Source organism: Bos indicus, chromosome 19 (assembly GCF_029378745.1).
Source record: "Bos indicus isolate NIAB-ARS_2022 breed Sahiwal x Tharparkar chromosome 19, NIAB-ARS_B.indTharparkar_mat_pri_1.0, whole genome shotgun sequence".
NCBI lineage: Eukaryota > Metazoa > Chordata > Mammalia > Artiodactyla > Bovidae > Bos > Bos indicus.
Window position 1 is genome coordinate 40,824,817 of NC_091778.1, and position 12,305 is coordinate 40,837,121.

General features: G+C 50.3%; 1 protein-coding gene across 1 annotated transcript in view; it reads right to left on the minus strand.

Moving 5' to 3' along the window:
• The window catches only part of PLXDC1 (plexin domain containing 1), a 66,515-nt gene that overhangs the window by 7,830 nt on the left and 46,380 nt on the right, over nt 1-12,305 (minus strand). The window contains exons 9-11 of the mRNA XM_019981976.2: nt 10,270-10,351; nt 6,891-6,951; nt 5,424-5,559 (exon numbers count right to left, since the gene is read on the minus strand). Coding sequence (XP_019837535.2) covers nt 5,424-5,559; nt 6,891-6,951; nt 10,270-10,351 — 279 coding nt within the window. The remainder of the gene's footprint in view (nt 1-5,423; nt 5,560-6,890; nt 6,952-10,269; nt 10,352-12,305) is intronic.

A 12,305-nucleotide genomic window follows, 5' to 3' on the forward strand; every position in this document is an offset into this window, starting at 1 on the left:
TCTTTCCCAGCATCAGGGCCTTTTCCAAGGAGTTGACTGTTCGCATCAGGTGAGTTAAATTCAGAAAGTAAAGAATCTGCCTGATAATGCAGCAGACATGGGTTTGATCTATGGTCTGGGAAGGTCCCCCTGGCTGTGGAGCAACTAAGCCTGTGAACCACAACTAATGAGCCTTCACTCCAGAGCCCAGGAGCCACAACTACTAAGCCCATGTGCTGCAACTTAACGAAGCCCACCTCCTGGAGTCAGGGCTCTGCAACAAGAGAAGCCATCACAATGAGAAGCTGCAACCAAAGAAAAGCCTGCACGGCAACGAAGGCCCAGCATGGTCAAAAATAAATGAACAAAATTACAGAAACCCCTAAAAATTCAAAGTAAAACAAAACAGAGAATTGTTGACTTGTAACAGAAAGATACGTTTTCTTCAGGAATTGCAATACACAAGGTATTTATATATGCCTCTGAATCTGTTTTTTTACTACAAGTTAAAAATGATGGATTACCCGAAATTGACCAAAGTAATCCTAAACATGATTGGGCAAATTAACTTGATTTTTTGAATCAACTTGTTTTGAATCTAGACCATTGGAAATACACTGTAGCCCAAGCCACATGTAGTCTTGATAGACAAATAGACACCTGCAGCCAGTCCCTCCCACAAGACGACTAAAGGTGACCACGCTGTGCCCACAGCAGCTTTTCTTCCCCTCACTGAGGGCTGGTTCCCAGACGCTGCCTTGCTAGGGGTCCATTGAATGCAAACTGGTTCCCTAATTAACGGATTGTGGTCCAGGCCCATGAAAACCCACAGAGTGAAGAAATATGTGTGATGTCTACTGAATGAGTGGTCATTTCCTGTGGTTAGCAGTCACTTCTTGCTGCTACCAACATGTTCTGTTCAGCTGCTCATCAGATGAGTCCTTAGACTGCACAGATATTCTGGGTCAGTGCCTGTCTATCCTTACGATAAAATGCATAGATTTAGTGGCAGCTGCTTACCACTCTGAGTTCACTCTGGTTCATTTAAGTGGGCGGCATTTAGCAAGTAAGTAACTTAAAATCCAGCTCCCACACTTCCTGCTTCCCTGGCCCTTTCTGCTTTTCTGGCTGGCTGGGGAGAGAAGGGGTCCACGACCCTTCAGCAGCCATTCCCACTAACTTCTCTGCTCTCCACCCCTGCCCTGACCAGGTGGGTCCCCCTGGCTGAAGTGCTGTATCCCCTTCATTCACAGCATCTTCCTGGACCCTGAGCTAGCCTCTGCCCCCAGCATGTCATCTCCCTGTGTAGGCTGTAATAACACAGGCAGGGATTGACCCAAACCTGTCCCTCCAGACACCTTGAGAGTTTGTTGTGGGGACAAGTCCTTGTCACATTTTTTTCTTATAAAGGCAACTTGCTAATCTTTGCCACCTCCTCCAGGACTGGAAGGCCATAAAGCCATAATTGTCCTTACTGTAATTAATGTTTCCCATGTGGATTACATAGCAAACAGGAGGGACACATTCCTGGGCTGACAGGAGACACACAGGTGATAAAACTGATCGCCGGGACACACTGTATAGGGACAGCCCTTCATGGCCATAGCCCGGGACTAAAGGAGAATAATTCCAAGTCAGGGCTTGAACCCAACCCCCAGATGCCAGACCCTGGGCTCTCTCCATGCCCACCGCAGCCACCCCTCTGGCCTCAGGCCCCGTGGCTCACCCAGACATAAGCCCCTGAGGGAAAGGCTGGGTTCTCACCTAGTGTCTGCAGACCCCAACCCAACTCTGGGCTCAGACTGAGCCCCCAGTAGCACATAGGGTTAACTCAAGGGTGACTGGCCAGGGGGCTCTCTTAAGTGGAGTTTCCTCTGACTGGAAGGTCACCCCTGAACCCCACTATAATTCCCGAGGGCAAGGTCTCCTCTTGCTGCTTTTTCATGTAATCTATTCAGTCTCCTGCTTCACTGTTCACCCTTCACTATTCTCCCACCCACGGAACCCCTGAAGACCCTTCTCTATTCCTTTCAACATGAGAAAGGCAGTGGGGTTGAGCGAGCCAGATTGCTGCTTTGGGAACCAGATGAGACCTGATACCACATTTTCCTGGCTGTGTGATTTTGGGTAAGCCCATCAACCTCTCTTAGCCATAGTGTCTCCTCTGTAAACTGAGGATCAAAGAGCATCAAAGTTCAGGATAATTAGGAGGATTGAGTGTTAATGGGTACACAACGTCAGCACCCTACCTGGCTCATGGTCAGTCCCCTTAGATGTTTGCTCTATCAACTGTTCGCTTCCCTCCGGCCAGATCCATGGGTTCCTGCTTTCTGGTTCTCTAGGCTGCATTTCAAAGGCAGGGGGAGACCGCAGAAAGAATATTCCACTGCTGAGCAACCTACTTTGCCCCTCATGAGCCCATTTCCTTGTCTATAAAATGGGATTGTGGATGAATAATGTTTAAAAATACCAACTTTTTTCTCCTTTCCATTTGCTCCTTTCAAACAGGTAATTGGGCTCAGGGGAGGTAGGAAGACCCCATACATCTTTCAGTCTTAGACTTAGGGCAAGGGCTTAAAATCTAGATGCCATGTATCAAAAAAGGATGAGGAAGGAATTTCTCAGAGATAGCCAAAGAATCCAGGGACCCTGCCTGGTCTTCCCCACAGGGTGGATGGACCTCCGGCAGCTTCGATAAAACCCTAGGCCTGGGTGAAACAGAGCAGGATCCTGTGGCCCTTGCCCTCCATGTCCTCAGCCTACCTTTTCTATGTGGAAAAACTTTAACCAAAGAATAAGTTTAGTCAGAGACGTGAGAAAACACAGACATAGGAAAACAAGACTAAATGATAATACAGTCATTAGACACAGTCAAGGACCTTTGGACACCCAAACCTCCACCAGGTGGAAGAAGTTAACTGCATGAGGAGCAGACTGTAGCCATGACATAACTGCCACAATTCCGAGAACTGGCCTCAAAGAAATGGAAGCAACTTGACCTTGGAACTGAAGACTGGTAGATAGCAAGTCAGACATGAGCAGGTCCCACCCCATCCTGGATGGGGTCACCTTTCCCTGCCTGACCTGGACCCTGGTGACGAGAACATGCCCCGAGAGCTCCCTTTTTGTGGTTCGGTTCAGATCAGATCAGATCAGTCGCTCAGTCGTGTCCGACTCTTTGCAACTCCATGAATCGCAGCATGCCAGGCCTCCCTGTTCATCACCAACTCCTGGAGTTCACTCAGACTCACGTCCATCGAGTCAGTGATGCCATCCAGCCATCTCATCCTCTGTCATCCCCTTCTCCTCCTGCCCCCAATCCCTCCCAGCATCAGTCTTTTCCAATGAGTCAACTCTTCGCATGAGGTGGCCAAAGTACTGGAGTTTCAGCTTTAGCATCATTCCTTCCAAAGAAATCCCAGGGCTGATCTCCTTCAGAATGGACTGGTTGGATCTCCTTGCAGTCCGAGGGACTCTCAAGAGTCTTCTCCAACATCACAGTTCAAAAGCATCAGTTCTTCGGTGCTCAGCCTTCATGACCACAGGAAAAACCATAGCCTTGACTAGATGAACCTTTGTTGGAAAGTAATGTCTCTGCTTTTCAATATGCTATCTAGGTTGGTCATAACTTTCCTTCCAAGGAGTAAGCGTCTTTTAATTTCATGGCTGCAGTCACCATCTGCAGTGATTTTGGAGCCCAGAAAAATAAAGTCTGACACTGTTTCCACTGTTTCCCCATCTATTTCCCATGAAGTGATGGGACCGAATGCCATGATCTTCGTTTTCTGAATGTTGAGCTTTAAGCCAACTTTTTCACTCTCCACTTTCACCTTCATCAAGAGGCTTTTGAGTTCCTCTTCACTTTCTGCCATAAGGGTGGTGTCATCTGCATATCTGAGGTTATTGATATTTCTCCTGGCAATCTTGATTCCAGCTTGTGTTTCTTCCAGTCCAGCGTTTCTCATGATGTACTCTGCATATAAGTTAAATAAACAGGGTGACAATATACAGCCTTGACGAACTCCTTTTCCTATTTGGAACCAGTCTGTTGTTCCATGTCCAGTTCTAACTGTTGCTTCCTGACCTGCACACAAATTTCTCAAGAGGCAAATCAGGTGGTCTAGTATTCCCATCTCTTTCAGAATTTTGCACAGCTTATTGTGATCCACACAGTCAAAGGCTTTGGCATAGTCAATAAAGCAGAAATAGATGTGTTTCTGGAACTCTCTTGCTTTTTCCATGATCCAGCGGATGTTGGTAATTTGATCTCTGGTTCCTCTGCCTTTTCTAAAACCAGCTTGAACATCAGGAAGTTCACGGATTGCTGAAGCCTGGCTTGGAGAATTTTGAGCATTACTTTACTAGCGTGTGAGATGAGTTAAGGACTGCAAAATTTCCAGCCATATCAGGACCAAGCCAGATAACAAAAACCCAGCGGGGCTTTCCAAACCCCCAGTACTGGTTGGTGTAGGTGCAACAAGACCTAAGAGGTGACTCAGAATAGCCTGGGGTTCATTATGCAGTATTTATAATAAATTAGTATTGCCATTCCCTTCCCACCACCCCCCCAATCCGTTTCCACTTGGGTGCTTATGGGTAAGTGGCTGCACACAGGAGGAAAGTTACGTTATCTAAAGCTATCAATCAATGCATCAATCCAGTGATGCAGGACAGGGAGGGACTTTCCATCGCTCTGAACAACCCAACTCTACCTTCACTGTGGGGCTGCTTCTGGCCCCCAGTCCGCTCTCCTCCCTTCTCATGAGTGTACATTTTGCTTTGCTTATTAAAACTCCTGCTGCTTAAAACTGTTCTATGTCTCTAGATCGATTTCTTTCCCTTGTGAGGACAAGAACCCAGGAATCACCATTCCACCAGTAACATGGGGATGGCAGAGAAGGCCCCAGGGACAGCCAGGCCTGAAGAAGCAGTTCAGCAACAACCCCAGATGGTCAGAGCTGTCCTGCACTACCCTCTGCCCCCTGGACATCACAGGAGTGGAAAGTCAAGCCCCAGCACGGCGAGGGTGGAACTTCCCACCACACCAGCCCAATGAGGGGTGGGAACCAGAAGGGAAGTCACAGAAAAATTATGCAATCTTTCTCTGACATCTGAGTGTGTGGGACTGAGTTCATACCTGCTATCGGGATGCCAAGATCTCACAGGTTCTCTGAGAATTGCTATTAAGATGAATCAAGTTATTATGTAAACTAATTGGCATTGTGCTGGGACAGTAATTTTTCCCACTGCCACAGTGAATTCTGTTCCACAACTCTGACGTGGGTGTGGAGTCCACTCGTCCTAAACCTAGCTCTGTATCTCACTAGCAAGTGACCTCTGCTCTGGGAGCCTCAGATGTGATAGGATGCAACAACCCTGTTCCCTGAGATAATCCCCATCAGGGGCAGTGATGCTCCAGGGCCATGGCTCCTCCCCACCCTTACCTTCCGTGGTGAGGCTGTCAACGAAGAGGGAGGAGGAGGTGGTGGTGAAGTCTCCGTCAAAGGGGCTGAAGGAGCTGTCGGGGGAGGACGAGTAGGAGTCCTCGTCCTGGAAGTCCTCACATGTTCTGCCTTCTGCCTGCAAGAGAGACCCGGGGCTGCGATGCACAGAGGCCTTGCAGCAGCTACGTCGCACGCAGGAGGACCCTGGGGGTGCCTTCATCCCTCAGCGGCCAGAAGATTTAAGATGCCAGTGAGTGGTCCAAGCATGGTAATCTAACCAAAGCTGGGCTCTGAATGCATTTAAGCTTTCTACTTTATCCTGAAAGTGTCTTATCTTACAGGGCAATTTACCTGTCAGCCACTTCGAATCCTTCTTGAAGGAGCTGAGATGCCAGTCTTAAATAAATAAAGCGAATGACTGCATTCACCAACAGCCAATGTCAGAAACAGGCTGCTGGATGGACAAGGGGTTTTGGGGGTGTTTTTTTGAAGACTAGAAACAGCTCACCCAGCCTCACTGATAAAACAGATGGTAGTGAGAGCATAGCAGTAATTCTGGGGGTTCACATTTAAGTGCTGGGCCCAGCACCTTCACCATTTCACTAGCTGTGAGCGGCAAGCCAAGTCACTGAACCTCTCTGAGCCTCAGGTTCCTTCTCTGATCGGTGGGGACACTGGTCCGTAGCTCCTGGGACCATGATAGGATTAAATCAGAGCAAGTGCTGGGCACATGCCATGTGCCTGCCCTGCAAGAAGGGAAAGTGAGAGGAAGGGAGGGGAAGGGATGCATACATGAATGGGTCTCTCTGTGTCAGTAAAAGGTGTGAGAATAGGACATTACCCATCCAAAGTGTTGAGCATTCTGGAAAATTCCAAGTGAGAAGGAACCTGTGCTTGTGCATGCGTGCTAAGACACTTCAGCCGTGTCCAACTCTGAGACCCTATGGACTGTAGCCCTCCAGGCTCCTCTGTCCATGGGATTCTCCAAGCAAGAATACGGGAGTGGGTTGCCATGTCCTCCTCCAGGAGATCTTCCTGACCCAGGGGTTGAACCTTTTTATGGGATTCTAAATGGGAGGTGCCAGGTACAACCCACTTCGCTCCCAGAATGACTGCCTTCCTTAAATGCCTGAAGGTTTGAGCCGGGGCAGTCGTTTCTTGAATGTTACCAGGCACACAGCCTCCTAGAAGATTCCAGCGTGGCCAAGGCCACACCCAATATACCCTCTGCAAGGACCGAGAGAGCCCCTGGAGAACTGCCGCTCTGGGCCAAGTCACCAGGAGACGTGCTTATCCCAAGGACCCACTGAGCCCTCAAAAACCTCCAACAATGGTCTCACTGGCGCAGAGCAGACAGGGAGGCAAGCCCCAGGTGAAGGGGAGAATGTCACCAAGAGAAGAGAAACCAGGCAAGGGGCAAACCTGCAGCCCTGCCCTTCCCCCACCCGGCTCACTTCAGGCTCTCACCTCCTGGGCACAGCCGTAGGCCAGCCACTCCTGGCGGTAGCGGTCAAAGCCACTGGAACATCTGCAGGGGGAAATCAAGAGGCTGGAGGTGTGATGGGATTGACAGAGAAGCCCTCCCCTACCCCCATGCAGTAATAGCTCTCCAAGGGGAGCAGGGAGGAGGCGAACCTCCCCAAGACCACTGAGCAGGTGCCTCGGCACCAGGTGGCTGTGATCAAGCCCCTCCTGCCCCCTCTACTCCTTCCCCCAAAGGAGGGGAAGCTATTTGTGGCATCCCCACCCTTCTCCTGACCCAGCTCCCCAGGACCAAGGCCACACCCACCCAGATGCATGTGTGTGTGTGTGTGTCTGTATGTCTGTATGTGTCTCTGTATTTATGGAGCTGACAGACTGCATGACCTCTAATGACCTTAAGCCCCACCCTGCAACTCCGGGCAGCCCAGAAACTGGGCGGAGAAACCAGGGAGTTCACACACGTGTTCTCATCTGGGGAAAGTCTTGCTCATTCGCTGAATCCCCCTTCTTTGTGGAGGAGCCTAAGTTTGGCAAGGAGGGGCGAGGCCAAGGATGGACATCAGCCAATCTGGCCAACACCCACCATGTGGTCACTGAAGGGCAGAAGTGAGGTCCTGCCAGAGACTGGGAGAGATGAGATCTTGGCTGACCAGGGTCCCCTGAGAGGACACTGCACAGCTCAGCTGGGCTGGAAGACATCAAGTGCTCCCCTAGGGAAGGGGTGGGGTACGAGGATGAACCAGAGAATATTCTCCACGGCGTCATGCTCAAAGTTCCGTTCTTCACTTTTTGGTGCCAGGAGAATCCACCAAGTCCTACTCAAGTGCAGGGACCTCTGGATGGGAAGCCAATATCACCAGCCACCAGTACTGAGAAAGGATGTGAGGCTGGTGAACTCTGCACCAGCAACCGCCTGCCCATCTGTCCAAGACCTGGCGAGGCCGAGGCTTCCAGGCTCTGCCAGTCCTTCCTTCCAAAGACGCCTCTGAGCTGCTCCTCCTGTAGCAGGGACACCGAGCGGAGCCATCCACGGTCCCCTCTCTCAGGTGCTCCATGCCCCCTCCTTCGAGGCGTGGAAGACTAGGGGCATCGCTGAGGGCTGGGAACTCAAGTTTCCTTTAGGCCAAACTAACTGGTTCTTTCAAGGACTGAGCCTTGGATATAGGTCCAAAAGCACCCCATTCCAAGCCCGGGGCCAACCAACCCAGACGCAAAGGAGAAAGGCATGAGAAACGGCCATTGTTTGAGCGTCTCCTGAACGCCAGGTGTTACCCCAGTCATGTGCTGCCCTTGCGCTATCTCAGAGGACCTTTGCGATGACACTGTAAGGCAAGGGTTACGACCCTCATTTTCTGAGCCAAATCCTGGAGTCAGGGTAACCCGTAGACTCCAAGGTGGGCCATTAGGGGACAATGTGGGGTGAAAGGAAAATACCTGCATGATAAGTGAAATCATCTGAGTCAGATCCGGCCCCCGTGCAGGGAAGGGAGGCTCTGCAAAGCTGCAGAGGGCAAAGCAGGTGGAGGCGGAGCCAAGAACCGTGAGGTGGTTTCAAGCAGCAGTTGGTGGGAGAGACCACGGTAGCCAACTGCCCTGCAGCAGCCCTCATCTCTGGCTTTTTAGAAATCTGGAGTCAGCTCTCAGCTGAGGCTCCAGAGATCCGTCAAGAAGGAATGGGCCTGGCTTGGGTGAGCCTGGGCCCACGTACATCTGGGGACAGGATCCCTGATGGAGCTTTTCTGTCCTCTACTTAACATAATCCAGCAAAGATAATGTCTACAGCCAAGGCCCTGCCCCCCCACCCCGACCAACTCTCATTAAATTGTCATGGTTTTCTGGGCATGGGCATATGCATTAAGTGCGGGTGTAGCAAGCTAGGGTTTTGCTTTCATCTGACCCATTTTGCAGTCCTCATGGCTCAGCTGTTGTTGGATGATGCTGAGTCACATGGTGGCAGCCAGCCGCAGCATTCCAGGGCTCATCTGAGGTCATCTGGATTATCGCCTCACACTCACACGGGGCTCTCACATTTCAAAGTGCACAAGATGGATCACACCGCAAGTCTCCATGCCAGGAAGATGCAATCTCGGGCCTCCCCCAGGTACTCTCTCTGAGGCTCTGTGCATTTCATGTGAAGGACTCTGAACACTTTGCAAAAATTCTGTTTTGTATTTGAGGAGTTAAAATAACAGGCATGTTCCTCACTCACATCTCCCTGAATCACATAACCCCAGCCCATTTTATAGGGAAAATAAACTGAGGGCGCAAGAGAGTGAATAAGAGCACAGCTGGTGGGAAGAACAGCTGGGAGACCTGATGAGGGCCCCTTTCTCCTCCTGGCCCTGAGCTGTGTCTTGTGTGCTAGGCAGGCCGCCTGTAAAGGCAATGGCTTTTATTTCTGCACCAGGACATTGGAAAGGAGCAAAGGAAATACTGACAGTTACAAGACAGCTGCACGGAACTCAAAGCCTCTGTAATTTGCAATTTTCAAGATTCCAAGGTTCTTAGAGTTCATAGGTCTTCCCAGTCTCATGGGAGGTCTAGTCCCCCAAGAAAGTCTTTTCCCCCCCAATTCCCCCCTCCCCCCACCATTTATTTATCCTGGACAGGAGAAGAGGGATCAAATTTTGAGTCTAATCTGTGAGGAAATGATTTCAGAACAAGGAGTAGAAGATGAGTAGGATTTAAGAACTTTATCCCTGAAACTGAATCTCATCCAGAATTTTCCCTGCTTCCAAAACCAAACAAACACAGCTTTGTTACTTGTCCCAGCTTTCTACAGATGCCTGCAATGTCCACACCCTTGGATTTCAGGGAACCCTGTTATAGCCTGAGAACAGTTTTGAGGTGCGGTTTTGGGATCGTGGGGCTTTCGCCCAATGATGATAGGTCTTAGGCTCACCCCTGAGTTGGCAGGTCTCACGCTTGCTTGCAGATGAGGTAGTGAGGTAAAATGCAGGCTCCCTGGCTTCTTTCTGAAAGACCCTGATGCGGGGGGCCAGGGGTGGGCCCCAGGAATCTGCACATTTAGCTCGAGCCCTAGCTGATTCTGGGATGCTCGCAACTGTGGACCACTCTTGGAAAAGGCCTGCCAGAGGATGAACCAACCCTCCCAGTTGTGAGGAGGGAGCTGCAGTAACTGGAATCTCTGAATGGTCTTCCAAAGTCTAGAGTCACCTTGATGGGTCACAAGCCTCAGAGAGACACTCACTGCTGTAATATTCTTGTCCTAAGCATCAGAGTAGCATTGGCCAAAGTTACCTTCATATTGGACATGAGACCTGAGGCAGGGAGCAGGGTGGTGCCACCCTCTGCCCCCCACACAGTCTGCCTGTGGGAACCAGAGGGTGAGCCTGGTACAAACCTCTGCAGGACATGGCACCAGCTGCAGTTGAAGGTCAGGTCTGAGGACATGCAGGCGTCGCAGCTCCGATGCTGTAGGCAGGCTGCGAAGAAGAAGGCAGCAGTCACTCAGCACCAGTCCCGCCACAGACCTCCAAAAGGTGCGACTTCCCTGAATGCTGGGTCCTTAAAGAACTCCGGAGGCTCTGACCAGCAGGGACCCTAGAAGTTTATAATGCCACCCTCACTTGAGTCCTTCCCTGGTGGCTCTGATGGTAAAGAATCTGCCTGGAACATGGGAGATCTAGGGTTTGATCCCTGGGTTGGGAAGATCTCTTGGAGAAGGAAATGGCAACCCACTCCAGCATTTTTGCCTGAAGAATCCCATGGACAAAGGAGCCTGGAGGGCTACAGTTGACAGGGTCACAAAGAGTTGGAGATGATGAGCAACTAACGCACATTTGAGTCCAGCCTTGATTCTCTGACTTTCCCTCTTTACCCTCCCTCCCTCCCTCTCTCCCTGTCCCCACCTCCCCGCTTCCTTTCTTCCTTTTATCACTAGCAGATCAAGCCCTGAGCTGGTGCTGGCCGTTCAGCAGTAAGACCTGGTACCTGCCTTCCTGGGCCTTACAGTCACACGGGAAGACAGACACTAAGCAGATCATCAAACAAAGATAACTACATAATTATCCTTGTGATATGGTTTACAAAGGAAGATTACAGGGTGTCATAAGGATGTACAAGGAATCACACCTAGTCTGGGAAGTTAGACTTCTGGCCTGTTGCCTATAATTTACAGGGTTGAAAAGGATTTTTTAAAATCAAGATATATTTGACATACAACATCATGTAAGTTTCAGGTGTGCAGCACATTGATTTTATCCATTTATATTGCTGTCCAATGACCATGGTAGCCTTCGCTAACGCCTCCACCACTCCACATCAGTATCATTTCTTCCAGTGCTGGGAACAATTAAGATCGAGTCTCTTAGCAAATTTAGTGTTTATAATACAGTTGTGCTGTCTTCTATCACTTGAAAGGATTTTAGATGTTCTGGTTTGACCAGCTAGCGCTCCCAACTCCTGATGACTCCATGTGGCAGAATTGCCAACAGACACCCACTCCTGGCCTCTCCAGCTCCTCCCAGGGAAGTCTGGGCTCTGAGTTTTCAAGAGTAAACCAGGTGTACGGGATTCCGTTCCTTTCCTCTCCCTCTCCTCTTGGAAGTGAGCTATTTCCAGGGAATGTGCTGACCTCTGCTCAAACAGGCTTAAATCTTCCCTGGAAAGTCACCTGGCCTCTTGGTGCCTCAGTACCCCATTTGTAATAGAGGGATAAGGATGCTGTCTGTGTGGTAGGCCAGCTGTGAGAGGGTTTCTAACAGTGCCGGCCACACAGGGAGCCAGTGAATGATACTTGTTATCGACTCTGGTCCATCGTTCCTCTCAGGTGCTCATTCACTAGTTCATTCTTTCAACAAAAATTTATTGAGCATCTATCAAGGGCCCAGTACTGTCCCTGGAGATGCAGTGTGAACAGGAAAAGCCAGAAGTACTGCCCGCATAGAGCCTGCAAGCAAATGGAGGAGATGGTCGACAAATATACAGACAAAAAGATCCACCCTAGGGCTCTGCCTGGGCTTCCCTGGTGACTCAGATGGTAAAGGAACTGCCTGCAATACGGGAGACCCAGATTTGATTCCTGGGTCGGGAGGATCCCCTGGTGAAGGGAATGGCAACACGCTCCAGTATTCTTGCCTGGAGAAGTCCATGGACAGAGGAGCCTGGTGGGGTATAGTCCATGGGGTTGCCAAGAGTCAGACACGACTGAACAACTAACACATTACATTGGGGCTTCCAGTGGTGAGAAGGGCCAGGAGAAAAGTGGAGCAGAACAAGTCAGGGATGTGTTTTACTCAGGGAGGCTGGGGAAGGCCTCTGAGGAGACGCAGAGAAGGGAAGCCAGCAGGCAACTCTCCTGGGGGAGAAGTCCAGGCAGAGGGACCCCTCTGTGCAGAGGCCCAGGAGTAGGTTCCAGGATGCTCCCAACAGTAGGCA